Here is a 27,777-nt window from a genome sequence, read left to right as displayed (position 1 = left end):
GAATCCTCATTGCAGCAGCTGCTTGCTTGAGTATCCCGATGTATGCAGTCTTTGAGGCCGGCTTTGTGCAGCAACTTGCGCACTGCGTGGGCTAACTGTCGCTTGGCACTGGCCCGGGGTGACTGGTTCAACACCAGTGCCGCCAAACGCAAATGACGCACGCTTTGGGGAACTATGACCTTGGTGCACTCATGTTTCAGCAGCGATGTCTGCGGCAGCAAGAGCAGCAGGTGCGTGCGGAGCTGCTACGGCTATCAAGGACGAGGCCTTTAGGATATTCGGAAGACAGACCAGTTCCTCCTCCACCCCCACAGAGGCCCATAGAAAGACGACTCCAGAGTGTTTCAATGCATCCGTGTGACGGGTATGAAACCAGACCAGAGTCTTCCGTTCCATATCCTCGGTACAGCCATGACCCACAGCTCAGACCGGGCCAGCAGCCTCTTAGGCGTGAATGCCGTCCAACGAGCCGTGTGGCAGCAGCACTTGCTCACAGGCAGAGTGAGCTGCTACAGCAACAACAGGAGCGGCAGCAGCACATTCTGAGACAGCAGCAATTGATGCAGCGCCCTGCTCCATATGGAGGAGCAACTGCAGCACATGGCTCACCCGAGAGCCAAGAGACCAGCCCGTACACCTTTGATTCACGACTACATGAAGACTTCCCACCTGGCTTCCCACGTCCTCAGCGATCAGCAACGAACCCGGTTGACAGTCGAGGGACGGGATCTCGATCGCTGAAGCGGAACCTGGCGCGCATGAGTCCGCGCAACATGCCAGCAGCTGGAATGCCCAGCGGAAGCAGGAGGACACAAGGGGAGTGGCTGCAAAGTCGACGACGGTGGCAAGCAGCAGCAGCATCAGGCCTTGGAGCCTATGGGGCTTCACCAACGGAGAGGCCCTCAAGCAATGAACGCCTTTTTCGCCCATCTCAGCGGAGCAGTTTGCGGCAGCACGGCGCGAGCACTTCGGCGAACGACCCCGTTGGAGGTCTGCAGGACCCTTCAGGATTTGCTGTGCCGTCGACGTTGCCCCCGAGTCTCCATCCCCCATCCGACGGAGAAAACATGCTATCTCAGCAGTTCTTGCAACATGAGCAGCAATGCGCGGTCCTCTCGTGTGCAGAGGCTCCCTCTGACATTCGAAGCCGCCGCGTGACAGCCGCAAAAGACACCCGCTTCGGTGTCTGGCGAGCCGAGGAGCAGCCAGCTGAACACATGCAGTGCTGCCACCAGTGGGCACCTCGGCAAGCAGATTGTCAAGTATCTGACCAGTTCAACAAGCAGCAGCCTCCCCGCATCACCGAGTTGGCTGCTGGAAAGCCTTCATCGCAGAACGCTTTGGAGACATGGGAGTTTTGCCAGTCCTTGCGTTCGTCGGATGCGCCGAGGGCAGGATTTAGCAAGCCTTTAGCCGTGTCACGGTGCACCGCAAGCAAACGCGATATGATCCACAACTCAAGCTTTGTGAATAGCAGAGGCGCCATCAGCGAGGACGAGGAAACTCTTCGGGGATTAGGGGTTCAGCTGTCTCCCAGGGAACTGCAGTTCTTTAGAAAGCAGCCCAGCTTAAGGCTAAAGGAGCAGCGACTTCATGTACAGAAAACGGCGAAGGGCTGGAAGGACACAGATCCGAGGAGAGCTTCCGTATCCCATCTACCCGCTACTTGCTCAGGCTATGAATGCGAGGAAGTCAATGTTCATGGAGAGCGGGCCGACGATGCGCGCATGCGGCAAAAAGCAGCTCATGGATGGTCAATTCCTTCTTGGATGCGAGCATATGGTGTGTCCAACACTTTGCGGCGATACTCATTGCCTGCGGGCTCCCACAACCGCCTTGATGTGCCCACTGCAAAGGGGCAAGGGCCTTCCAACGAAGCTGGCTTGAGCATCCGAGACTCATCCCGCTGTGGCTGCCAATGTTGCCGCTTGCGGGCAGCAAACTCGGGCGTAGAGGCTTTAGACGCATCGTGTTGCTGCTGTCCATGTTGCTGCTCGTGGCGCGTCGGGCTTGGCGATTCATATGGAGACAAGAAGGGTCAACAAGAGATTTATGCACTTGGGGAGCCGGCTGGGGCTGTAGACACTGAGTACCAGTGCGCTCGCTGTGGCAAATTGCAGGATGCATCGTTAAGGGTGAGCGCGCAAGCGGAACCAAATGCACAGATACCTTTGTGCCAGAGAGCTCCGGATCTGGATGGTCCGGCGTCTCTTTGTGATGCTTGCGCCACGTATATGGCGTGCGAACGAGAGCGAAGCGCGCCGGTTGCCGCTGCAGACTTGAACTCGCTCGAGCACCCATATGGCAAAGGTACTGCAGACCAGCTGAAGCTCCAGCCGGATCTCGTGAATACTCAGGCTTACCCTAGAGGCCCTCGTCAGCCTCCACGTAATAGACAGCCACCTATCGCGGAGGGGGGTGGCCGTGCTCGATCAGCGACCCACGATGCTCCCACTGCTGTTCCGGAAGTCTCCGAGCAAGCTGGCAAAGCTGTTATTTCCAGAGACCCGCGTTTGTTAAAATGGACAGCTCAGATGAGATGGAGCACTGCACATGGTACACGGGCGATGGCTTCCAGCACCAGATCACGCTTGTTAAAGCAGAATAAAGCGTTGGGCGTACCTCCTCCACGTACGATGGTGTGGGAGTCGCCGCGCATTGTGTCGAAGATATGCAGGTTTCTGTCACTCTCAAAGCTGCTGGTCGTGAGGCGTTGCAGCAAAGTTTGGCTGCAGGCAGCACAGTATCGCATGCGGAACATTTTGTACAAGTCCCTGTACATGCTGCTACACCAACACCCTGGGTCTCCTGGATACCAGCAGGAGGAAGTGGATGGACAGCATTGCCCCCTGTCGGCAGAGGCGCTAATCCAGCTGCTGGACCTCGAAGAAAGCGAAGTTGAGGCCGTCAAGTAGGCTCTGAGATACTACCCGGTAGAAGTTCGTCGTTCATACAGCAACCCAGAGCAGACGTTTTGTTGTTTGTTCGCGTGCCGTCAAGAAAATTCAGGTCGGCCTCGCATTTTTTTTCTCAGGGCTGGTAATCTACCACCTGCACATCCACCTGAAGCCGAAACTCCGCGTATGAAAGATGTTGCCGCCTCCATCCGTAAAGCGGTAGCTGAAATGAACCCAGTAAGTAGAAAAGGAGCTTCTGGGCAGCAGTTCAAAACGGACAAAGTTTTGCCGGCGTCAGGCAAACAAGCGATCAATGCAGCGGAGCCAACGGCAGCAGTTAGGGGTAGCCGCCAATCATTATGCCTGGAGAGGTCACTGCAGGATCGCGAGTTGAGAGAGCGCATGCTTCTCGATGCTCACGTCGCTAGGCACCAAGCGAAAGAAGAGGCATGCTTAAGCTTGCTGGGAAAGCAAAACCAGCTTGAGCGGGCAATAACATTTGGATACGACGAAGCTGCAGGTCCAACAGTTTCCCCCTTGGCTTCTGGAGTTTATAAGAGGTATGACACTCACATGGTGACGACACCGCAGTATTTTTTGTGGCCTCTAGCCCTCGCGCGTCGGGCAACCCACCTCCCCCCTTTCCCGCCGCCCACCTACTTGCGTACTAAGACAATCCATAAGTATTCAAGAACGTGATGTATACTGCAAGTGTCACTGATGGAGGCGTTTTGATTATTTGATTTTTATCCTGCTGGTGCTTTTGACTACCATGCTTCCCGAGGGTATTCCAGCTTCACCTGTCCATATTCTATGCAGTGGAGGCGACACTTGGAGGAAGTGCTCTCAGTAGCTTTCATTTTATCATTAGGATGCGGAATTGAGATTGTCAATGCGATTTCACTTTCCTTTTTTTTCTGCCTTCCTGTTGCCCAGCATATCCAGTCCCGCAGAACCAGCAACCTTTCGCAGAGTACGGCATTCTTTTCTCAAGTTATGGAATTATGATGATGAGGCTTTCCGGTAAGCTGCGAATCTCATGTCTACGCATCGCCTGGGGGATAGGGGCCCTTACGTGAGGCGTGGAACGTGTGGTGCAACTAAGGAAATTGCATGTTGCATGCACACCCACCAGTAGAACGTGTAGTACTGCGGGCTAAAGCTCCCTTTGCTGCGCATGTCTGTGTACGTTTGCTTTTTCACCCGAATACTGTCTTCCCTGCTGCGACTGCAGACAAGCTCTTGTTGGAGCAACCTCTACCGCTTACCCAGCGTGGCTCTTCGACGTTTCAGCGTTGCTCCTGAGGGCCATATTCCAAGTTTGCTGCAATGCACTCTCTGCACCCCCACTGAAAGATCTGATAAAATTGTTTTCTCCCAAGAGCCGCTCGTCCTCAACTGTCGACGTGCCTAGCAGGTCGGACAGCTACTTGTGGGCGAAAATGGCTCGGATTTCAGGGTATTCAATGCACCTTGTTGCTGACCAGACTTGGCCACCTGTCAGGAATCCAATGATACGCCTAGTTGCTCAGCCATTTATTCCTCCCGAGGCCCTCATCGGTGGTACAAAACTTCATGAAGCAGCATTGCAAAATGCTGGAGCTGGGGTCGGATATAGTGCTCCATTGGTGCTCCGCCCTGCTGTAGTTGATTCATTGGAATTAAAGATGTCGAAGATTCCTCCTGAGTTTATATCAGAGTTTATAGCTTATGGAAGGCAACAGCAGCTTCTACATTCAGCAGATCATCACCCTAACTCTCGTGAGGCATTAGTGCGCCAGTGCAAAGCGTCGCCGGAGCTAGTTCTGTTGATGGACTTGTACGAGTGGCTAGCCTCTGTTTTGACCCACAATCATAAAACTAGTCTCAGTGTTGCAGTACATGGAGGTCCACTAACGCGTACATCGCATGCGCGCGATCGGACAGGCGGCGCAAATCCCAGATTAGGTGGGCCCAAGCACCATTGCACTGTCGTGAGAGGCTTTCTTACTGCACGCTGTTCATGCCAAATATGGCGTCTGACACTTATTATCTTTTTAGGCTATAGGCGTAGCCGATTTGCTGTAGTCTATCTGAGCGCCGTGCAGGGGACTGTCAGGACTTTTTCTTTCAAAGATGTGGCAGATAGTAGCTACACTAAGGTCCAAATGGCGGTCTTGTCTTCAGTTTCAATTGACATAAGTCTTGCTACCCACTAGCCCTGTGCATTCCCACCTGATGCCATTAAACCCTTGACGTCTGAAAAACTTGTTTGTAGGCCTTGACGCGCGATAACGTGCTGAGGTCAACAGATACATAGAGTACGATATTTTTCTACGGCTCCACTTACTCTGTTGGTTTGTGGTTTGTGCGCTGAATTGTTTTCCTATGTTGCCTTCAGGGAGCACCTCATGCCAGGTTAGGACTGCAAAACAGATACGAGAGCCTGTACGGCCTCCGCAGGGCTTGAAACTGCCATGCAGCTCCGCAGGGCCACTCTTCACACGCTCACAGCGACTTACAGACAAGCTGCACGGGGAATGCATCGGCCCCGGCGACGTAAGATCAACACTGAGACTCATAAGTGCCCTGACATGAAACTCACACAGCTTTCAATATGTTTGCTGACACACTTAGAGTACAGTATCACCAGAATGCAGTGGCTTTTGGTTACGCAGGCTAAAATGCTTTGTGCACTCATCCAAGAGCAAGGCGTTATTCTTAGAGAAGTTTGTCGACTGCTTCAAAAGGCGAAAATGCGGAAGCTTCTTTGAGGTGGCCGAGTAGTTATCTCTGTCTTGTTTCCCCGCTGGCAGGATTCGAAGGTCGAACATGTATCGAAGCATCATGGTTAAAAGGGCTGGTCAGATAAGGCTGTGGCTGTGCGTCCATTTATTGAGGACGCTGGAAGAAAAGATGCCGGAACTGGTGAAGGGCCATGATAATGCGGTGGTGCACTGCTAAATATTTGTTCTCTTAAGATGATCATCGCGTATCGATCAACCTCAGTTCTTGGGGTGCTGATAGGTAGGCATCAATTTTAAAGCCATGACTAATTATTCCACGCTGCTATGAGGTTCTGGTTTAGAACGCTAATATATCGCTGTATGGAGCACAGCAGTAGGGGTATTATCGAGCCACACACCATACAGATGCGGAATATTTGCTAGTAGACTTATCGTGCATTCATGGGAAGAATGAGTAAACTTATCAGAATGAGGTGCTCGGTATCCTGAAACTGCATCTCTTTCAGTAGCTTGTCTGGCTGTGTGAGCTGGAGGTCTAGCTGCGACCACGTCAGTCCAATAAGTTCAAGGAACGCAGGCTTCTGCTTTTGTCACCTAACCTACAACACCTGCACTCATTCTTGACGCCGCCATCTGTACTACCGGCTATTGCCACATGCGACTATTATGCTGTGTGTGTCAGATGGATTACGCAAGATGCTCTGGATGAAGTGTGGATTGAGGGAAGAGAAGTCTATACGGGCAACGTGCTTGGAAAACCTACCACATGACAATAAATACTACATTGTGCTCAGCATAAGATCTCAAGCAATAAGAAAGTTGTAGTAGTAGACAACAAATCAACGTAGTAGTGGTTGGTGAAGACTGAGCTCTAGACCGGCGTGCTCGGTATGCGAACTATTCGTTTGTGAGCTGATAAGGCAGGTGGAGCTTATATCGCCTTTACGAGTCTCGTGTGGGTACAGAAAATTACCAGTAAAAAGAGGTAAACTAGATCTGCGTGAAAATTTGGTGAACAACATGTGTTGACGGTCATTGCTTTATATGACCTTAGCACCGACTCAGTTGCAGAAGAATCAAGCTTGATTTCCCATGCAACAGCTCAGAAATATGATAAGCACAGGCCAATCCTTGAAGCTTATTGCACTGAGAGAGAGTCGTGCTAATAGGGATGAACTTACATTAAACACCTTTTCGCTTGGTGGAAGTCATCCTACTGAATATCAAGGATCAGTTCAGTGCTTTCTTTAGACTGCTAGTTTCTGGTCATCGTGCTACATTGTGCTCTATTTCCCTTAACGCCTCTTATACGAGCAAAGTTAGGCTAGGTCTCTTGCTCCAGTTGAGGTACACCTGTGCAAATGATGCTTGTATCAGGTTAGCACAGTCCTGCTAAATTTAGCTGAGTAGGGCACAGCAAAGGCACAAGCTACGCCTACGTTGCTTCATTTATTATACTCCCCTCCTAGGCCTTTCTAAAGTGGCTTGCGTTGATGCTGCCACCTAGGAAATGTCTCGGCACTGTGGAGTGCGTTTGAGCTCCAAAGAAATAAACCTTTTTAGTGCAATGCGTTTCCAACGGTTTCTTGTGTGATTTTTAAGCTAGACAGCCAAAGGCTATTCTGTCATGCTGTTTGTGTCTGGTGTTAGTCTAAGCAATGGGGATTTCAGTCACGCGTAGCCACTCCAATTCAGGCTTCCAAATGCAAGTGCACATCCTTCATGCTAAACTGTTTTCTTTAGCTCAATATTTGAGCTAAAGAAAACCATGGGCCGAAATTTCCATAAAGACAGCGGGGTTGCAGTACGTCATAGTGTAACATCCGCTGAACCCCGCGACAACCGTGGCTATACGAGCTCCGCGCATTTTCAGGTTATTAAAAAATCGATATTTCTGAATAATAGCTACTTCAAGAAGCAAATAGCAGGCAGACACATTCAGTTTGGCGTACAAACGTTACCCTCCGGTGCCTCTTGAAGGGGCTGAGGAATACGCAAGGCAGTAGTAAAGAACGAGACTGGAGCACGTGACACTGCGTCTTCATTTGCTATCTGAAGGGCGACAGAAGGTGTTCCGTGAACCCTCTCAGTAGTGCACAAACACAACAAACCTATCCAAGGATAGTACGCACACGCCATGTAATGAGACCTGATGTGCAAGAATTTTTCCAGATCAGGCTTCCAAATCGAAGGGAAACTAATCATATTTGTCCCTGTTTTGAGGTATTATTATGGCAGAACCGGATCCCTCTCAAACAGCTACAGCATGCACATTCCACGTCACCGGGGAATATTGTTTGTAGCGGGCCTCCCCACATTTCATATCACACATTAATCCATCGTAGAAGGAAACCTAGCTTTTTGTTGTTCACATGTATCCCACAGGCTTTTGTAGGGCTCCTCTATTAAGTTGCAAAAGTAGCTAAGAGGTGAGCAACAAGGGTAGCCTTTCACTTCTGGCAGCACCCGTTAAGGACCACTGGTGTGCAGCAAGTCAAACTGAAACATGGGTTCACTATTTAGCAATCCCTGTGGCGCTGCTACACGACGCGTTTCTTTTTCAGGTAACAAAAAATGCATGGCGTTGTTGAGGACCCCTGTGGAAAAGCAAGTGTATCCGGTGCTGAGTGCCTTTACGCGTTGCCCCCCTCCACGACCCCCTGCACCGCGTAACACCATAGCTCCTGCAGCTTGGTGGCAGTCCACCATCTACGCTGCTATCCAATGTTGCATGTTCGACTAGCAGATAGTCAACAATGCTTCACTAGTCGTTTTGCAGCAGCCCTATGCAATGGCAAGGCCGGCAGCGAGTAAACGCCAAGCCCACTAACTGGGGGGCTTGTTCTGGGCTGAAAAACACAGAGTGACTGTTTTCTCGGCCCATTTACAGGTACACGCCCACATATTGCACAATTTTGTTTCTGGAATTATGCCCCAATTTCTGGCCCTTTGATGTAAAGGGCCACCAAGAGAGTACTTGGATGGACCAGTGAGAAAACTACAGAATATCACCACATTCAAAACATTGGTGAAAAATTCTGACGAACCCTGTAGTGCACCCGGACATTGATGTCCATCTGGTGGCAGCGATTCTAATAGACGAAAGCATCGCTCTCCACAGCCGCAGTGTATGTAGCTGTTGGAACTTGTGCGGCTCTACGTGCACCGGATCCAAAGGATACCCAGAGAGCCACGGTACTACGCCGATCTGATGTACGTGTAAGCAAGGAAAGAGGCCACCAGCTGATGTGTTAAATGTAGATCAGACGTTCGTACCTGTTTCGAGGACGTTGGAATTCGCAGTTTTCTAGAAGGTAAAACGGCAGGCTCATATTAATGGATCGCATATTTGGAGTCTCTCTAACAGAAGAACCCTGGAAGCAGCAACGCTGGCGATCCCTTTGAGACGTCTAAAAGTTCGACTTAAGCAAGTTCCGCCGCTTCGCCACCTTTTGCATGCAGGGTGACCCTAATCAACGAAGTCGTAGCTCATGTGGGCTGGCTGTTCTTGTAGAAATGGACCCGCCTACAAGTGACAGGGCTGCAGGCTTTCCTTGCCGCTGGTTTGCGGTAAGGAGGGCCGACCTAAATATGAAACAACGACTACGGATATTGTTGAAACAAGAGCACACTTCCACGAGGAGGGCTGCATTGCAATTTCAGTTGTGGCACGCTCCTCGGAAGAGGCAGTGGGGACTTCCAGAGCTTTCGGAAATTTTCCACAAACGCAAAGCCCTAAACTCTGGTTCTAAAGTTTTGAGGCAAACGTGCCATCCAAGAATAGAAGAAGTCCAAGTCACTTCAACACCAGGAACTTCCCACGACTACACCAGTTCTAGCCCCACATCCGATGAACTGCAGATTTACCCAGAGCCAAAGCTCGAGGTACCCCAAGCTAAAGTCTACTCCCATTTCGGAATATGTGTTGCAAACGCCAGTCGAAGAGATACGTTGGTAAGATGATTTCTATCTTTACGCACAGTAACCGTCAGCAACGCTTTGAGCTGCTACTTTTCACCTCGCCCGCCGATGAGTTTTCTTCTAGTTGACGCAGCCACCGCGTAATGGAGCGCATTGCAACATCCGAATTTCAACACACTTGTTGGGCTGTAAGGGAATGTTCTAAATAGTGTAATCACAACGGAGCTAGCAGCAAATTTAGCTCCGAGGACTCTGCGGCTTGTTGTATCGAACAGGAAGAGGTAACGAGAAAAAACTTAACGGCGCCCCGTAGAGAGAAGCAGCGTGTGGCGGTCTTGCAGCCATCGTGCTGCATACGCAGAAGTGGGTCTCACGATTGCAGCCGCACAAGTCAGCCGAAAAAGCGTAACGGACTCAGCAACATCCGTTGTGAAGCCTTCGCTGAAAATTCAGAAGAGGGACCGCGGCTAGCACTTGCTCATTCTGCCAGAAATGCATTGAGCACACCCGATGTGGACGAAGGGCCACCGTCAGCGCATGCAAAGGATGATGCTCGAAAGGGGGTAGGGAGGGCATCCCTGCCCTCAAACATGAGAAAACGGGATGTGCCAATGTCCAGCAGCATGTCCAGTAACCAGCGAAGGAAGGTTACTGCAGCAAAATGTCGGAGGCCCCCCAAGAAACAGAAAAAGAATCATGTTGATTCGCCTTCTGGGATCGCCGCTAGCAGGAAACAGTCACCGCATCAAGGTTGGCCAGAATGTGTTGTTAGTATGCTAGGCCCCGACATATTTAATCGACTAAAGGAAGACCCGTACGTATCTCTGGCATTCGGCAAGCGCCTTTAGCTTTCAACAGGCAAAGGCCTCCGTAGGAAAGCCCTTTCTGGTGCCTTGAAGTAGTCGCAGACACTTGTGAACCGGGCTCAATAAGAGTGCATTTTCTCTTTTTGCTCAGACAGCTCATTCTCGCTACTAGCGAAAATTCGGGCATGTCTTTGTTCCACCACATGCTACGCCATCCCAGCAAGGACGACGATCGAGTCCTCGAGCTATTTAAGTGCATATATGAAGATGAACCGCTTAAGGAACGTGTTCGCCTACCATCGCTCACCGCCTTTAAATGCCGTAATGGCCAAACTCTGGCACTTTACGCTGCTGCTTATGGCCACGTGAACTGCCTTAAATGGATTCTCGAACAAGCAGGTGAATCAGCAGCTGCCAAATTTTCAACACAAGAATGCCATATCTGCTGTGCAAATATAACTTTCTTACCCAGTAAAGTATTTTCAATTTGAAAGCAGCTGCCCTTCGAGAACGTCCATCCATGTCGTTCCCCCCGATCGCTTCTACGTGGTGTAGGTGGCTCTGAGTTTGTTGAGGCTTCCGAATATTTCGCTCAACCTTTGCGCATTGATGCATGCTTAAGCATTTATTACTTTACACTCATGAGAGTGTGCGATGCAGGTGGAGCCGAAAGTCAAAGGCGGTTCCTTGAGATACGTGATAAAGAAGGCGATACGCCGTTGCATCATGCAGTGAAGGGGGGGCACGTGAACGTGATCGAATTGTTGCTGGAACACGTTCCAGGTATGATCAACCAGCAGCGCCACAATGGAGAGACACCGCTCTTCGATGCAATTGAGCGACCGCCAATCGTGAGGCTCTTACTTCAACATGTAAGAATATCTGTAGTACCCACATGTTGCACAAATATCCCTTAGAGGCCCGTATCACAACTGTTTTTCCTAGTACACGTAGCTCACAAGTATTGTCCTCATCCACTGATCCGTTTTAATGCATTGTTTCACTTTCGCAGCGTGCTGATTACCACTTAAAGTGCAACCGGGGCCTGACACCCCTGGAGGTAGCAACCAGTGAACTGAAGTGGAAACGTCAATGCTCAACACGTTCCTGTCAGACTTTACCCAAACGGCTGTCCACCACAGTGGGTTTACTCAAGAAAGCAGAGGGCTCTACAGGAAAGATTACTATCAAGCAAACCAGAAAGCCGTGCTGCAGTTAGTCGGCCGAGAATGACAGGTGCGTGTAGAGCAGCACAAGAGCTCCGGCGTCAGACGACGCTGCAAATATTGGAAACGTACTCAGTATAATGATTACCACGTCAAAACAAGGAAGCCCAAACTCTTTTACGACAGCTGGTGATGTTGCAGGCGAACTTGTGAATCTCGTTCAGACGTGGCGACAGCAGTGAATGCAATACATCGTTGAAGCACCGTAAGGAAATGGACAGGACATAATTTTGCTGGAGTTCTTGCTTCAACAATCGACCTTCGGCGTACTTCCCGGCTGGTGAGGACTGTTAGCGTTTTTTCATTGCCACATTCAAGGAGAACCGGTGAGGTTAGGTAGACAAACAGAACAGCTGCTAAGGGCACAGGGACTTGAAAAGTGACGCTCAGAAGAGTGAAGTGCAATGGTATCGAAAATATGGAAATAGGGGACAGGATGTACCTCGTAGTGCACAACCCGGAGGAAGATCGCAGCGCATCTGTCACTGCCCAATGCAGGTAGAGGTCTCAGCCCTCTTGCACGTTTTAGAGTATGCTGTAGTATCCTACCAACGTAGGGGGACTGAAAATACTAAATGCATGAAATAATGTTTGATGAAGCGCTGTAATATACTCGTTGAATCTACAACCTAGATCCAGAACTCTTTATCGCACAGGCATGTCCAGCCATAGAAACCAATAGAAGTGCAGCTGTATAAGCGTCAATGTGGCAATTGTAACGATCACAGCCTCTGTTTTCCACCTCAACAGACCCCTGAAGCAAGGGCGAGAAGGGCAATGCCCGGCGAATCAATCCAAATTAAGCTTATTGCCGGTAGGAAAAGCTGTTGCTAGGCCTACGAGAGCAATCGACAAACCTTCGGTAGACAGGTTAGCAAGTCTGCCTAAACAATCATCCCATGTTCCATAATATTCATCTCACCCTATTGATTCCTCCTTTCTACAACATATCTGGTAGATTACACACCCGATAATATTTTTGTATGCAGTACCTGTTGTCACGCCTGCCGCCCACACAGACCCCTAAATTATGAGCATCTGGCACAGGCTCCATTGTGATGGCGTTTCTCTACAGTTCCAAATCGGATTTCACAATGAAATGAAAACTTGACTGGTTCCATCTAAAGACGAAAAACGAAATAGGGTTATGTGTTCGTATAAAATACGCTGATACTTGCGGCAAATATGACAATTTTGCCTATCTGGTGGCACTTCCGTCCATTGCTTATAGCACTACGTCACAAATGGTACATTGAATATGACCAAAAACGGTCCTCAACAGCTAATGAGAAGGTGGCAAATATTCTAATTTGTTGGTATAGGGGCAACACGCTTGGCCTCACAATAGGCAGCCGCTCAAGTAGGCTGCTTTGCCAGTTAAGCTTGCTGTACAAGCTTTCTCCGTGCATGAGCGCAAATTCTGGAGCATATTGAAAAGGATTGCTTCTTGATCTGCAGCTTTTTTTGCACGCATATAGCTTCGATCACTCCTACAAGGGGAACCCAGGTGGAAAGCCGACTGCGCTGCAAATGGACGAGATATTTAGCGCTTTCGGGCTTCAAGAATATCATACTTTTCCCAAACGCATATGAGCCTGCACAAATTCAGCCGCAAAAATAAACCTGTAGTGCTGGGCTAAAGGAAGCTGCCTGCTATTTTCATGTGGAGGAACAAATACAACAACTTCACACCGTACCACTTTCTAACTGGGCAGAAGCGACTAATGCTTGAGCAGCTGCTTTTCGGTCCTTCGTTTGGGAAGCTGCCAAGTCAATAAACTGGAACTGCTGAACAAATTCCTGCAAAGGCGCATGCACGTTGTTACCGCCACAGATCAAGCGTTTTAAGCTTCGTAGTATACAAAAGATATTTTGCTTTATCAGCAGCGGGGCTGCATATTGATTGAGACCCAGGAGTGCACGGAACTGTACAGGCATTGGTACGCATTGTAAGGAACCTTCTAGACGCAACTAATTGTGCGATGCATACTTCAAATGTTCGCCTGTATGAATAACCAAGCTGACGTAGTTGTAGAGCCTCGATGATGGAGAGGGCGTGCAACTGGATTAGAACCTTGCTTTGTACCCACACCAATGGTTTTTTCTCCTCATTGGGTTTAACACACCTGTACAAGCAGAATACTCCAAAAATTCTAACCTCATGCAAGCTTCATCAGTGAAAAACTTCGCGCTGCTTTCGTGGCGAAAGTATGTGTGCGTGCAGATAAACCGAATGTCCGGTCAACTTGTCCTTTCGGCGAAGAAAAGACAATGTTGCAGCATACCTGATAAAATGTGCCTCGGTTGAGCCAATAAGAGTCATCAGTTTGTTAAGCTGAGCTAAGAACTGAGAGCCGATAAGCGATCCCTTTGCCATCTTTCCTTTCTCCACTTTTACCCCTTCGAACAGAGCTCGTACTACCGGATTCCCTGAACCCTGTATAATCGAAGTACACACAACGGGCTGGAATAGTTAGTCCAAACTAAATAAAAAATTTAGGCGTTGCTATCGAGCGGGCATGGGTGTACTGGAAGGCCCTATCGAAGAATATTAGGGATGCATGCGTTCCATGGGCAGGGAGCATACCTGTACAACTTCAACCATCTCAGGCCGTAAGACATCTTTGTTCTTGAAAATGAATCCTTGTGCGTTGTACTTGATACACCCGATAGTGTGGTTGATATTGAAAGCGCTTTGTGCGTCCAGTTTCGCCGGCACAAACTTTGCGTTTGCCTTGAGCTTTGTTGAACAGGCGCTAACGAGCTTTTCGTCGCTGCCACCTGCTCGCAAACGGGATTACAGCAATACGCAGTAGCCTGATCTCCAAGGGTCAGTAAGAATTAAACACAGTTAGTGTACTGTTAGGGTGTTCACCTGGTGCCAGACATTGGTCCTCCAAAATACTCAGCACGGAGTTGCCCTTGTCAATTAGCACGCTAATAATGTCATTATTGTTGGTGAATTCTATGTCCTTCGATGTAATGCCTTCGCTTTTATACAGCGCGCTCTCTCTGGCGAAAACCACGTCGGTAAACGTGTTCTGAAGGACACCCCAAAACACGCGCTATGCAACCACTGCCATAGTGTTGTCACATACTTCAACACTATTCGACAACCCAGGGTTGCTCGGGAAAGCCCGATTTATTATTGTAATGGTACCACATTGCTACAAAGAATGCGATAAATATTTTTTACGAACCTGAAGCATTTCATTTGTTATGTTGATAAATAGTTGTTCTAAGGAGTTGTTCTGGAAAACCTCAAAGCCGAAGATGTCGAGGAGCCCTGCCCGACCAGCAAATAGTAATACAACATTTCTATTCCGTCTGCAGCTCTAAAAACTCAATAAGCTGGCACCACCATACTTAAATGTAAATACCTACCCATAAAAGTCTGGAATCCCCCTTTGGGCTCGATGTTTGAGTTGAGAGCTTGGATTATCCACAGAAACAGCTTCTCGTACATGGCTTTGGCGAGAGAGCCCCGGAGCATGTCTGAGTCCTCAACTGTCCAACGGCCCTCGATCCTGTTGTTACCTGCAGATACCAAATGAACCAGGAATCGCACGGGGTCTTATTATCGTAGCGGACAGTAGTTGAAAGCAATGTTCCTGAGCTGGACTAGGGGACTGCATTGCCCGTGCTACTGCACGCGGAAAAGATACGTGCGTGATTTCCTGCATTCAGAAGCCTGAGAATATGGCAATCAAGTGCGTAAGGACAATAAATATCAAGATGTCTTACCAGCGTAAGTAACTTTGATTGTCAATTCTGACATAATACGACTACTGTCCAAGAAAAGTAGATCGCAGGCGTCCTTCAATATATTCGCGCTTTCTCCAGATATACCAGCTGCGTTGTCGATTCCGCCTTCTTTCTTTCCTGACACGAATCAAGCGAGCAAGCCAATCATATTCAGATATTGGCGGTGCAAGTACAGGTCCCTTTCGCCACCTGTTGCACTGGGCAAGGGGCATTTCGACTGTAGTGGTCAACTGTGCCTGAGTATAAGACTTTTGTTATTATAAAATGGACGAAACTGCATAGTAACACACCTACGGTTTTCACGTTCCCGAGAAGCAACACGCCGGAAACCAATGACCAAATTGTGTGCCGTTGCTCCTCCTTGAGGCCCATAAATTCAAATGCCTTCACTACTGCTTCGAATTCACTGATGTCATCAACGCCTAGGAAATTGGCAGCCAGGAGTTTACAGTTATTCAGATGCAATTTCGTGAGCGTATAATCCACTCCGATGCCAAGAATACGTCAACAAGACGCAGGGCGAGCATTCACGTACGATGCGACTACCAACTTGAAGAGGGGCGCTTTATTTGGCCTACCAGGAGCATCGCAGCAATACGGATTAAGAAACTGGTACTTGCTGCAATCTAGCAGCTTGTAGCGCTCCTTCATTTGCGGGGTGCTTGCTTTCAGCATTTGGTAAAAGATGTGATACGAGCGTTCGTTTCGGTCCTGTCCATCACAACAAAACAAATGGAACAGTTCTCCAACCGTACAACCGATTTCGTCTAACGGCCTTCGCTGCATACCTCAGGCACACCTAATGTGCCGAGACACCAAGGTATCGCATCCATATTTTTACTTGGGTAAGGATACGGCTCTTTTCCAAAAGGAAAGCCAGGACTGAGCCGTGGCGGATGCCACCTTCTTTGGCTACGTCTAACTGCATGAAGCGCCCGAATCGACTGCTGTTGTTATTACGAACGGTTTTAGCATTGCCAAAGGCCTGCGGAAATGTAAATGAAGCACAAAACCGCAGCGCACGGACGTTGGCCCAGAATATCGCACAAGCGTTGTCTCTAAGGACGAGCCCACAATATCCCATAAACGGCTTCGGCTGATTCTGCAGCATGCTAAGAAATGCCTTCAAAACGGACCTCCAGCACAGGGTTTGCCGCCATGATAGCCTGCTGGATACGAGTATCAAGATTTCCAGATCTTGCACTCGCAAAGTATTTCATAAGCTGCTTTGTAGTCTCCGTCTTTCCAGCCCCAGATTCTCCAGACACTACAATAGTTTGGCTCTTCCTAACTCCATGAAGGTTATCCACTGCCCGCCGTGAGAGCTGGAAAATGTGAGGCGGCATTTTGTCAGAGTCATGCGCATCGCGATACTTGGCAATTACCTCAGGAGTCCCATTATGCAGATCCTGAAAGGGATTAACTGCCACCATCATCGGCTCGACTGCGGTATACATCGCCTTGTTCATATAGCGAACCCGGAGAAAATCCAAGACGCACGGGATGTTCTGATGAGGTATTGTTCCGATATCGTTATATGCCATGGGGTCCAAGTTGGTGTTTGCGTTGAATACTTGACCAACAGGAGCCTCGAAGCACTGTATTAAAATACCATCCAAGCAAAATACCCTAAATCAAGAGTGATGAGCATATTTAAAGGAACGCACATGTGAATTCTTCAGACGGCAGCTGACTAATGCGGCTCCTTTTCTCTTGATAGCCGTGGGACAGAGAAAGCTTAGAGCGAAAAGGCTGGATGCTAACCTGATTGCTTGGTGGTTCTTTCTGCTTCAGTATGAACTTGGCTTCAGTGGACCCAGGCTCAACGCTACATAAGGCAAACATCATGTCAGGATCGCTCTTGACTGCCGGAGCCGACGTGCACCAAACTTGAAGGTTCGCAACCGCCGCTCCATCGTGTGAACAGACAACCTGTAGAAACACAATGGGATGGTACAAGGGCAGTTGGAACGTGAAGTAAACTGGCAAAATTGGATGCTACGTAGGAAGGAAGTCTACATACAAGCTTTAATGCCAACATCAGTGCTCTGGAGTTAGGGAATGCTCTAACGTGGGCTTGTTAAAGCAGGTGGAAATGGGGTAACATAAAAGTGCAGTGCTCACAGCTGATCCCCTTTTGAGGAGCTTGCTGGCCGTCTTGGCCTCCGTATCCTGCTTGTCTGTCATCCTCTCTCGGACTTAAAAGGCCAGTGATCCGAGCTTGCTTCACCACAATGTGTATCTCACTCTACGCAGCAGGTAGCGGTAGTCACTAAAGGTACAACGCCCAGCAAACTAATCATTCAAAAGTCGAAACGCTGGGGCTGAATAATTTGAGGCATCCACTGCGTAGTGTTGACAGTTAGTCAATCAGCTATTCCAAAATAGCTTTTCTACGAATTCTATGACAGTGGCATGAATGCATGTTGCACGTGCCCAGATGAACAGGTATAATCTGCGAGTTAACTCACTGTCCGCTCCCGCTAGGGTGGTTTTAAGGACTTCGAGGGAGCAGGGGCAAGCCTGCTTCGATGGTGTTGGCCTAAATTGGGGCCCTACCAGATCTGTAAAGCTGGATTCTGAATTTTGGGCTGCACATTCAACCAATGCATTCAAGCGTGCCAGCTGAAGCCGTGATGGAATGGCAGCCCCACGTTGGCCTTCTGTGCAGTTGACCCCACCGGCTCCCAAATAGAAAGAATGAGCCCAGAAAATGTTCATACCCAAAATCTTTCCTAAAAACCAGCCATGCTGCTAACCCATAGCTTTGCGGGTGCGTATAGGATTCAGGAAGTCCCTGCTTTGCAGTGGCAGACCGGTGGCCTCTATCGACATTAGTCGTGCATGTCGCATGGAAACGCTAAGAAGCACTCATATTCACTTGTTTCTCTAATGTGGAAAATACACACTTTATGTGTGCATACACAGGGACCATAATTAAAAACGGTTCTAGCTTCGCCTCGTTCAGGACGCCACTTGCAAAGTCAGGGGGGCACGGTGAAACATACCCCGCATAATTTGATAACAGCGCCCGGTGTGGGCAATAATTGGCCAATTGTTTTTTTGTATGTCATTGCAAGTCTGCTTTCCATTGAAAGAAGACAAATATGGCGCAGCTATCTTGTTCGGCCCTTTGGCTAGCCATCGCAATTATAGGACTCTACCGTGTACCAGATGTATCCGAAATTTGCGTTGTGTATTCACTTCAATGCAGAAAGTTCCATATTCTATCTAGCTGTGAAGTACAGGATGATTTGGAGGTGTTGGCATCCTCAACTTCACTTTTCTGTTTATCACTACCTGCTGATGGGTAGAGTATGAAAAATACTGGGTCTATGTTTAGAGGGCAGGGCTATTCATAGATATTAACTAATGGACTGACTTAGCTTTTCTTGGAACTTTCTAAAAACTGTAAATGTGCTTTGCTACTCGTTCATCTGGTGTGGAACAGGGGTAGCGCAAAAGCAACGTACAGCAGGTATGCTACACTTCGGCACTTTCCCTTCACTAGTTGTATTTAATCAGGTGCTTGTACAGAATTGACAAGCTGGTTTACGTTTTCGCATACCTTCATGGTTCCCGAGTATATTTAAGATCAGGGCGATAAAATGGATTGTTATTACCTTTCGACTAGTTGCTACGTGCAGCTAGCTGCGAATGTCTGGAGCGCTTACAGAGTGCGAAAACACATGCATGCCCTTGTTGTACCCCCGCCCTTGTGCTGGAACCGTAGGAATGAGCGTGGACAGAGAAGAGAGCCCTTTTGGTAGGACATTCAATAACTGTGTTACAAGTTTTGCATTGCGTAGCTCTCGCATTTAGGTCTCCTTTTTGAGACACTGAACCGCAGACTTATTACAAACCTGTTCAAAAGTTATTAAGTGTTTCACCTTAAGCTGCTGCCTTCCTCTTTCGTAACCCTCAGAGTTCCCACGTGGAGTACAGAGACAACTAGTGTGCACATAGCTGCACTCTTAGCTTTCTAAGGACTAGTAGCTACTGTCACGTAGCTTTTAACACGCAAGAACAGAACATTGCGCCCACTTCTATCGAAGCTGAGAGCTTTCTGCAATAAATAAGATGCACGGACATATTACTCCCCCGAGTCAACGCGTTACCAATTCTTGGTTATTTATAACTATCGTAGTAGGAGTTGTTCAATTGTAGTCTAGCACCCCACGGCTTTCTCCTGTTTGGGAAAACTTCACATCCTTATATTCCTCACCTGTACTTCGGGAGCAACTGCATGCAAGAAAAAGGAAAAGTCTCCGCCCTCTATCATTCGCCATGCAGGAAGAAAGGCGAAAACAATGCAACTGAGAAAAGCAGATGTTTGCGTAGACCGCTGATGTGAAATCGACGGGAAGGAAAACACACACTAGCCAACAACAAACGAGGGACCAAAACCAACGAGCGCACGGCGGCGCTATGGCATGCTGTCGTCAGAGCACTGAAACGTTCGAGCCCCATGCTACGAGAAAACCGTCGACAAGCTAAAGGCAAAGGGTGATCAGAAGACACAAGAGTGCAGCAGTGCCTCCCCGCCGCATAGAGCAGTCTCTGCATGCACGTACAGCCGGTGCATGCAGCGTGGTCAGTTTCAGGGCCCCAAACGAGTCGTAAGGGACAAGTAGAGACACTGTGCCTGGCAGTTACTGCACACAAATCCGAGTGTAGAAGATGCCTAGCGAAGATAAATCGGGAATTGATCAAGTAATATCTACGGGGTTAAGGTAGCGCTTTTGGGCAAAGCTTCTCCCCGGGTCGAACAACTACCGGGAAGCGAGGAATACTGTCAATGGGGAGTAGCCTTATTAGCGAAGCAGAGTGCAGATTCTGCTAAGCGGTAAAATCCGTGGATGCTTTTCCGTCAACCACTTAGGTTGCCATTCCAGACCCTATTTCACTAGACAGTCCAGTGTAGTGTGTCTTCGGCGCTCGACAGTCCTTTGACCCAGCGCTTGTACCGCTTTATGAGAATCTTCCGCCTCCATGCAGGTCGCTTTCCTGCGCGTCAGTGTCCACTAATAATTTGACTCTGGAAACTGCTTCAGATAGAGCATATTGGTGGTTCTGTGGCACCCCCAACTTTAACGTACATCAATAAAGTAAGAAAGAGCATTAATTATTGACAAAATGGCAATGATCCTAGCTAACTGGGCTCAAGGCTCCTCATCTATCTCCCATCTGGTGCACCTCGGCAACCCTGCCGATCCACAACGGCCAAATTTCCTGGCTCCAAACACACAACCAACCGCTATTTATCATACCTCCGTGCTTGTCTCTCTTGAGCGTTGTGCACGCATTTTTGTGCACGAGCAAACTGTCCGCGGAGTCCTTGCGCTGGTAAGAGGGGCGGCTGACCCCGGACCACCAGACTCAGGCCCGCATTGGCAAGGAAACCACAGCATTCACTAGGAGTGCGGGACAGCAACAGGTAGACGAGTGTACTGCCATATTAGAAACTTATGCAACACAAGGATTCAATCACCCAAGCCACCAATTTTTGTGAGCATAAAGTCGCAAGTACTGCAGAACAGCGCGGTTGGGGCGATCTTCCTGTCCATTGCCTCTGGGTGTTTACCATTGGTCATACTACTGTCACTGTATAGGCGGGTTAAAAGCAAACGCCAGGGTATCAGCAAGTCGAAGCGGTACAGACTCATACCCGAGTTCGCGGGCGCGAGCATGCCGGTCTGTGCCTGTCTTCAGGGTGAACGGGGAATTGTGAGAATGCCCAAGTAAAGTCAACAGTCGAGTAAACTATTGGTCCGCGCATTGTGAAGAGCGATTCGCCAAATATGGAATATTTTGTACTTCTGATTCTTAGTAGTCTTGTTCGTGGACCTAAACTCAACGCATATGCGGTAGCTTCTGCCCCTTTTCTGGCACCGCCTGCCAATGCCCAAAGGCGATATTTGACTCCTGCACTTTGCCTATCTTTAACGATTCATCTCTCTGCTTATCGATTTCATCTTGATGCTGATACCGCGGAACATAGGTTGGACTGATCCACAGAATCCGCTCAATACGGTGAGGTGTGCGATCAGCATATGGCTAGCCTGCTGGCAGCTCATCAGGAGTTTGCACACCGCGATCTTCCACTTGATACTTTCCCATTGCATCTGTTCCAAAAAATCAAGGTTTCTTGAAGGAACCGTTTGCAGTGCCCTTAAATTAAGAGACATGCTGAGAACCTTCTTCTCGTACCTCCCTGCTGGCCCGCCCGCATCAAGTCTCTGCCCCACCGTCTCGAGGTGCCGATTCTGACCCGCACACCACAGTTAAAAGGACCCTTATTGATGACAACAGATATTGCCTTTCAATAGTTTCGTGGGATACTAAGGTCCATGGCGAGTTGCTGCGACCGTCTGCTCGCCTTCCATAGCGTCATCTACGGCATTCCTAGAACTTTCGTCATTGCAGACGGTCCAGCATAGAAGTCACGAGTCGTGCTGACACCAAACAAGTCGACTAACTCCGAGGGGCACGGGCAGAAGAGGGCGCTTGCGACATTTCTTAGAACCTATGGATGCCAAGGCTGTGGCAGGCTGCGCTTGCGTATAGGCTACGGTGAGCGAGAGGCGAGACCCAGAGGGAACCCGAGCCTCTGTGCAGCCCCAGACAGCCCCCCGATAGAGCAGCTGCTTCTATTGCGGGATATTGGGCTGTGTACTCTGCAAATGCAAACGCATACAATAAGCACAGGAACTTTAGCAGACTGAGCTCAGCGGAAGCAATCCGCTTGGCAATCCAAGAGGGCGCATTAAGGAAACGCAAGACCCCCACGCACGCTTTGGCGCAGTTAAAGGGCCAACTACTGCAAAGCCTTAGTTGTGGATCGGCCGCAGGTCAATTCCACTCTGATAAAGTTCACATTAATGGTCAAGCATTGCTAGCACTACTTGACGCTGGTTGTGCAGTGGATGTGTTTTTCAAGACAATGGCTCAAAAATTGCTGCTTGCTTGTTTACTTGATAGCGCAGTCGCTGTGATTATGATCTGCTGAGAGGCGTCAGAACCGAGGGTTTGACAAGGCCGCTGCAGTAAAATATCTCCTAAACGCAAAAATTGGTTGCTATCCGCATGGCTCGTGACCTCTATGCTGGAGCTTCCACAATAACGAAAATCTAGGTATGCCGTAGTCGACGCTGTGGAAGCCACGCACGCGGCCACAACAACTCGTTGCGAAGCTTAGTATCTCAGGAAACGTAAAACGCAACATCTGTCCCCACCAATGACGGTGATCTCAACTGTGGTGTGATTGGTAGAGTCGGTACCTCGACACTAGTTTGACTATTTTCGAATTTCGTTCTGCTTGGGAAGTTGTAAAGGGGCGGGAACGTTACCTTTGCCCTGCGTCCTATTCCTCCCGAGGCACAGGTGTGTGTGGATTTCTAAGATAGGGGAGAGCTGCGGAGTGCTAGTCCACATTTGAACATCTCCCACAACAGTTATTGGTGACTAAGAGCTAGTCCCCAATTGACAAAGCTTACTGAATATCCGTATCTCTTGGTACTTGCAGCGGGCTCGCAGCTCGATGGAAGAGAACGCAATGTTCCATTCATATGCACTAGATGCCATGTGCCACTTGGTTAGAACCCTCGTAAAGCTCAGAGTGCAGCTAGGCGCACCCAAGCTGTCCATGTACATATGAGGACTCTGAGGGGTGAGGTCAAAGAAAGCAGGAGGGCCTCTTGGGAGCCAACTTTCTAAAGGGTTTGTACTGTGTCTGGGATCGAGTGTCTCAGCGGAGATCCTATATAGAACGTCGCATCCCGAATTGATACATATCTAACTGAAAGTTCATGTGCTTTCATGAAATTTCCGGCCTTTCCCTGCTTGTACCCCTTGGAGGTACCCACGTGAGGGATGAGGAAACAGTAGTGGTGCACGGAGCCGCACCATGCAAGCACTCACAGCTAGTTGCACGAAGCAGCTAGGACATGTACACACACAGTTGCTGTATCTTGTATCAAGCTAAGAGCTTTCTCTCAACTTACAAGTGTTAAGAACCCGCAAACAAAACGGTCAACTCCTTTCTGATTCTTAATCAAACAGAACTGCTTGTAGCCTAGCCCACAACAGTCAGCGTCTAGACACCGAGACGGAACATTTATAGCTCTCAACAGCTCAACTAGATGAAACAACAAGCTTTTATCGACAGAGATCAGAAGGAGGAGCGGGAAAGGGGAAACCAGTCAAGAGGTGGATGCGGTACTGTATACGAGGACCCACAGATGATACACCACATTGAGGCGCTATGAAGTAGCCTCAGAAGACAAGCTCATATACGACCTGCAAAAACTAAGCGGCCACAAGAAACAACTCGATTTTCCATGGGGCTTCTTCAACAGGGGAAAACAAGACGGAGTCACATGAGCTTCCTCGCCCCACAAGGCACCGCGGCATGCATTTGAAGATGCAGACTGTATTCTAGATGACGTTCGAGACAAGGTGGAAAAGATCTTAATGAACGATTGCTTGACTACTGAACCGCAAAAAGCATGGATGTGTGGGAAGGTAACATTCTGAAACCCTCTGCTCCCGCCGCAGCCCCCTTGCGCTGCCTTCAGCAGCCCGCACAGCCATCCCCACCTTCGCCGAGCTGCTGCACCGATGTATCTGCTGGCTTGTTTACTGCCGTCTCAAAAACTCTTCTTACCAGGGGATTTACTGGTATCCTAGGATTTGCGTTCCAAGCCCAACCACCGGTTCTAGCCGTCCCATCAACTTTCAGGGTTTCGAAAATGGTACGCTACTGCGAAACTTTTGCGGGAGCTGTGATCTACATATGGTATCCGCTGCTACTTTTCGAAGGACAAGTCGTCTTTTAGCAAGTGGTCTGCATTGTGTTCGAATAAAGCAATATCTGCGTTTATTCGCAGTATAGCTATTGCGTAGGGTTCCCAGCTGTGGCCAGGGCGTGCTATGTGGGGGTGGTTTTAACAGTTGTGAATTCCCTTCCTGCGTCCCTGTTTTCCTGGTTTCCGTGGGTGTGAATGGCTAAGCCAATACATATCATACCACCAGCTTTCCATCTTGTCCGCTAGTTTGCATATCTCGGCCTGCTGCGTTTTTCGGCTCCTTCACATGAGCGGCCGCCGAAGGCAGTCGACATACCATGTGCTGCATTCGGCTTAGTTGATGGGTCTTAGATTTGTTTTAGGACAGATGTAGGCCTGAGTACCCTTCTGGAACATGATAGACCTACCTGGTATGCGAATTGCTGTCTCAGGTGAATTTTTCAGTTGATCAGATGCGCGAAATTATGGGCAATCCTAAGAATATTAGGAATATGTCCGTCATTGCTCACGTCGATCACGGTAAGAGTACTCTGACAGACTCCCTGGTGTGCAAGGCGGGTATCATCTCGGAGAAGGCCTCGGGAACGGCGCGTTTCACCGATACCCGTGCTGATGAGCAGGAGCGCTGCATTACGATCAAGAGTACAGGTATTTCCCTGTATTTCAAGCAAGATTTGGATGACGGAAAGGGTGAACAGGAGTTTCTCATTAACCTGATTGATTCGCCGGGGCACGTTGACTTCAGCTCCGAGGTCACGGCGGCTCTTCGTGTTACTGATGGGGCCCTTGTCGTTGTGGACTCTGTCGATGGCGTCTGCGTCCAAACAAAGACGGTCTTGCGCCAGGCTCTTCAGGAGCGTATTAAGCCTGTGCTTCACGTCAACAAGGTGGATCGTGCCCTCCTTGAGCTCCAAATGGAACCGGAAGAAATCTATCTGACCTTTGAGCGGAACGTTGAAAATGTCAATGTCATCATTTCCACTTGCACTGATGAGAATATTGGTGACATGCAAGTCTTCCCCGAGAAAGGTACCGTGTCATTCGGTTCTGGTCTTCACGGGTGGGCCTTCACAATCGAGAAGTTCGCAAAACTCTACGCTGCGAAGTTCGACGTGCCCAAGGAAAAGATGATGCAGCGTCTGTGGGGCAACAACTTTTATAATGCCAAGGAGAAGAAGTGGACCAGGAGTCAGACCGACGGTTCTCAGCGCGCATTCTGCCAGTTCATTATGGATCCCATCTGCAAGTTGTTTTCATCCATTATGAATGACCAAAAGGATAAATATGAGAAGATGTTCTCTACTCTCGGCATTGAACTTAAGGTTCGTTAAGGAATTCTTGCAGTGTGTGTGTGTGTGCATTTCGAAGTATGGCAAACGTTGCATTATCCTGCTTCGCTTTGCTGGCTGGTTGTTCTGCTCAGGGTGAAGACAAGGACCTAACTGGCAAGGCACTTCTGAAACGTGTTATGCAGCTCTGGTTGCCCGCTGGTGACTGCTTGCTGGAGATGATTGTCCGTCACCTGCCCTCCCCATGGCAGGCGCAGAAGTACCGTGTGGATACGCTCTATGAGGGGCCAAAAGACGATGAGGCTGCGAATGGTATCCGCAACTGCGATCCTAACGCTCCTCTGATGATGTATGTGAGCAAAATGGTTCCGACGTCGGATAAGGGCCGTTTCTATGCATTCGGCCGTGTGTTTTCCGGGACTGTTGCCACCGGCCAGAAGGTTCGTATCCAGGGTCCGTACTACGTACCGGGGGAGAAGACAGATTTGACAATCAAGACCATCCAGCGTACCGTCATCATGATGGGCAAATACGTCGAACAGGTGCAGGACGTGCCGTGCGGTAACACGTGCTGCCTCGTCGGTGTCGACAAGTTCTTGCTGAAATCTGGAACCCTCACTACGTACGACCAAGCCCACAACATTGCCGATATGAAGTACTCTGTTTCTCCTGTCGTCCGCGTTGCCGTGAAACCGAAGGACATGAAGGAACTTCCGAAGCTGGTTGAAGGTTTGAAGCGTCTATCCAAGTCTGACCCACTGGTTGTGTGCACGACGGAAGAAAGTGGCGAGCATATTATTGCTGGCTGTGGTGAGCTGCACGTTGAAATCTGCCTGAAGGATCTGAAGGAAGAGTACGCGCAGATCGACATCCTTGTGTCTGACCCAGTCGTGTCCTACCGTGAAACAGTTACTGCACCTTCTTCCATGACGTGCCTGTCCAAATCTCCAAACAAGCACAACAGGCTATATATGACTGCCGAGCCTCTTCCAGAAGGCCTGCCTGAAGCTATCGAGTCCGGTAAGATCAGCTCCAAGGACGGCCCGAAGGAGCGTGCTGCCGAACTGAGCGAGAAGTTCGATTTCGACAAGAACCACGCCATGAAGATCTGGTGCTTCGGCCCGGATACCTCGGGGCCGAACATCTTGGTTGATATGACAGTTGGTGTTCAGTACCTCAACGAAATCAAGGATCATTGCAACTCTGCGTTCCAGTGGGCTTCTAAGGAAGGTGTGCTCTGTGAGGAGAACATGAGAGGTATCCGCTTCAACCTTAAGGACGTGACGATGCACGCGGATGCGATTCACAGGGGTGCCGGTCAGATCATGCCTACGTGCCGTCGTGTTCTGTACGCATCACAGCTGGTGTCGCAACCCCGCCTCCAGGAGCCCATGTTCTTGGTAGACATCTCGGTGCCTCGCGATTCCATGGAAGGTATCGACACTGTGTTGTTCATGCGTCGTGGCCACGTCTTTGAGGAGGACAGCAAGCCTGGCAATCCTCTAGTTGTTCTCAGGGCGTATCTCCCAGTCGCCGAGTCCTTTGGTTTCACCACAGCTCTCCGTGCTGCCACGTCTGGACAGGCGTTCCCTCAGTGCGTCTTCGATCACTGGAGCTGCCTCTCTGGCGATCCTCTTGAAAAAGGAAGCAAGATGGAAACTCTGGTGCACGGCATTCGCACCAGGAAGCACTTGAAACCCGAAATCCCTCCTCTGGATCACTACTACGACAAGCTGTAAGCGTGATTGAAATTGTATGGGTAGACTCGGCATCTGCCGGTTTAGCCACTCTACCCTTCAGAATGATTGAATATAGTTTAGACTGCATTAAGTACTAGCGGATCCCCCGAATCCGGCATTACGCTCGACTCACAGGCGGGGATTATGCCGTGGTCTGCAGGATTGCCATTGCGGCGCTTTGGGACCGTATTCTTTCATTTGCTGTTTCGGCGTTTAGTGGAATTGGTTGGTTCATTAGGCATCTTTCGGCCGTAACGACTAGCATTTGCTGAGTAGTGCGGCTAGATTTAGGGCCTGTACGTAGTATATATGTGGCAAGTTTTGATGCTTTCTTAGAACAGTGGCCTGGGGTACCAGTAGGCAGGCTGTGTGGCGCTCTAGGCTGGAAATGTGAGCTTGCGGCTAGTCAGCGTGCCGAAAAGTACAGCTTGAAGACTCCATTATCGTCCCACGCCTTTCGTTTAAACTTGACTTTGTTTCAAAGTACCGTAGTACGTCACATTATTGCGCAGAAGCTGGTGGATTTGTCCTGAGCAGCGCAAGCGTCGCAGCGACATGCACCATTTACGCGCAATCTTACCTGATATTCTAGTTGCTGTAC

The 27,777-nt window shown here is 49.3% G+C and overlaps 4 protein-coding genes across 4 annotated transcripts; 3 read left to right on the top strand and 1 right to left on the bottom strand.

Annotated features, from left to right (window-relative positions):
• The first annotated feature begins 152 nt into the window (after positions 1-152).
• On the top strand, positions 153-5,663 carry LOC34620926. The gene is made up of 6 exons (XM_026335148.1): positions 153-2,911; positions 3,035-3,457; positions 3,834-3,920; positions 4,132-4,796; positions 4,938-5,038; positions 5,514-5,663. The coding sequence occupies exons 1-6, from the start codon at positions 153-155 to the stop codon at positions 5,661-5,663; spliced, it is 4,185 nt and encodes a 1,394-aa protein (XP_026190933.1).
• A 3,416-nt stretch (positions 5,664-9,079) lies between these two features.
• Positions 9,080-11,569, top strand: LOC34620925. The gene is made up of 5 exons (XM_026335147.1): positions 9,080-9,577; positions 9,754-10,358; positions 10,502-10,749; positions 11,011-11,222; positions 11,363-11,569. The coding sequence occupies exons 1-5, from the start codon at positions 9,080-9,082 to the stop codon at positions 11,567-11,569; spliced, it is 1,770 nt and encodes a 589-aa protein (XP_026190932.1).
• Positions 11,570-12,953: 1,384 nt separating this feature from the next.
• LOC34620924 (myosin-A) lies at positions 12,954-17,528 on the bottom strand. Its single transcript, XM_026335146.1, has 15 exons — positions 17,466-17,528; positions 17,106-17,273; positions 16,478-16,939; positions 16,183-16,326; positions 15,920-16,052; positions 15,632-15,763; positions 15,321-15,458; positions 14,961-15,113; positions 14,777-14,862; positions 14,452-14,617; positions 14,164-14,357; positions 13,862-14,013; positions 13,567-13,702; positions 13,274-13,376; positions 12,954-13,171 (listed from the first exon to the last, which is right to left on the bottom strand). The coding sequence occupies exons 1-15, from the start codon at positions 17,526-17,528 to the stop codon at positions 12,954-12,956; spliced, it is 2,448 nt and encodes an 815-aa protein (XP_026190931.1).
• Positions 17,529-24,585: 7,057 nt separating this feature from the next.
• LOC34620923 (elongation factor 2) lies at positions 24,586-27,176 on the top strand. The gene is made up of 2 exons (XM_026335157.1): positions 24,586-25,470; positions 25,572-27,176. Exons 1-2 carry the CDS (start codon positions 24,601-24,603, stop codon positions 27,174-27,176), a joined length of 2,475 nt encoding a protein of 824 aa, XP_026190942.1. The 5' UTR covers positions 24,586-24,600.
• Positions 27,177-27,777: the final 601 nt, after the last annotated feature.

This window comes from Cyclospora cayetanensis, unplaced genomic scaffold, assembly GCF_002999335.1.
Source record: "Cyclospora cayetanensis isolate NF1_C8 unplaced genomic scaffold, CcayRef3 CcayRef3_contig_6, whole genome shotgun sequence".
Lineage (NCBI taxonomy): Eukaryota > Apicomplexa > Conoidasida > Eucoccidiorida > Eimeriidae > Cyclospora > Cyclospora cayetanensis.
The sequence above is the reverse complement of the archived record's forward strand: the minus strand, read 5'-3'. Positions and strand labels throughout refer to the sequence as shown.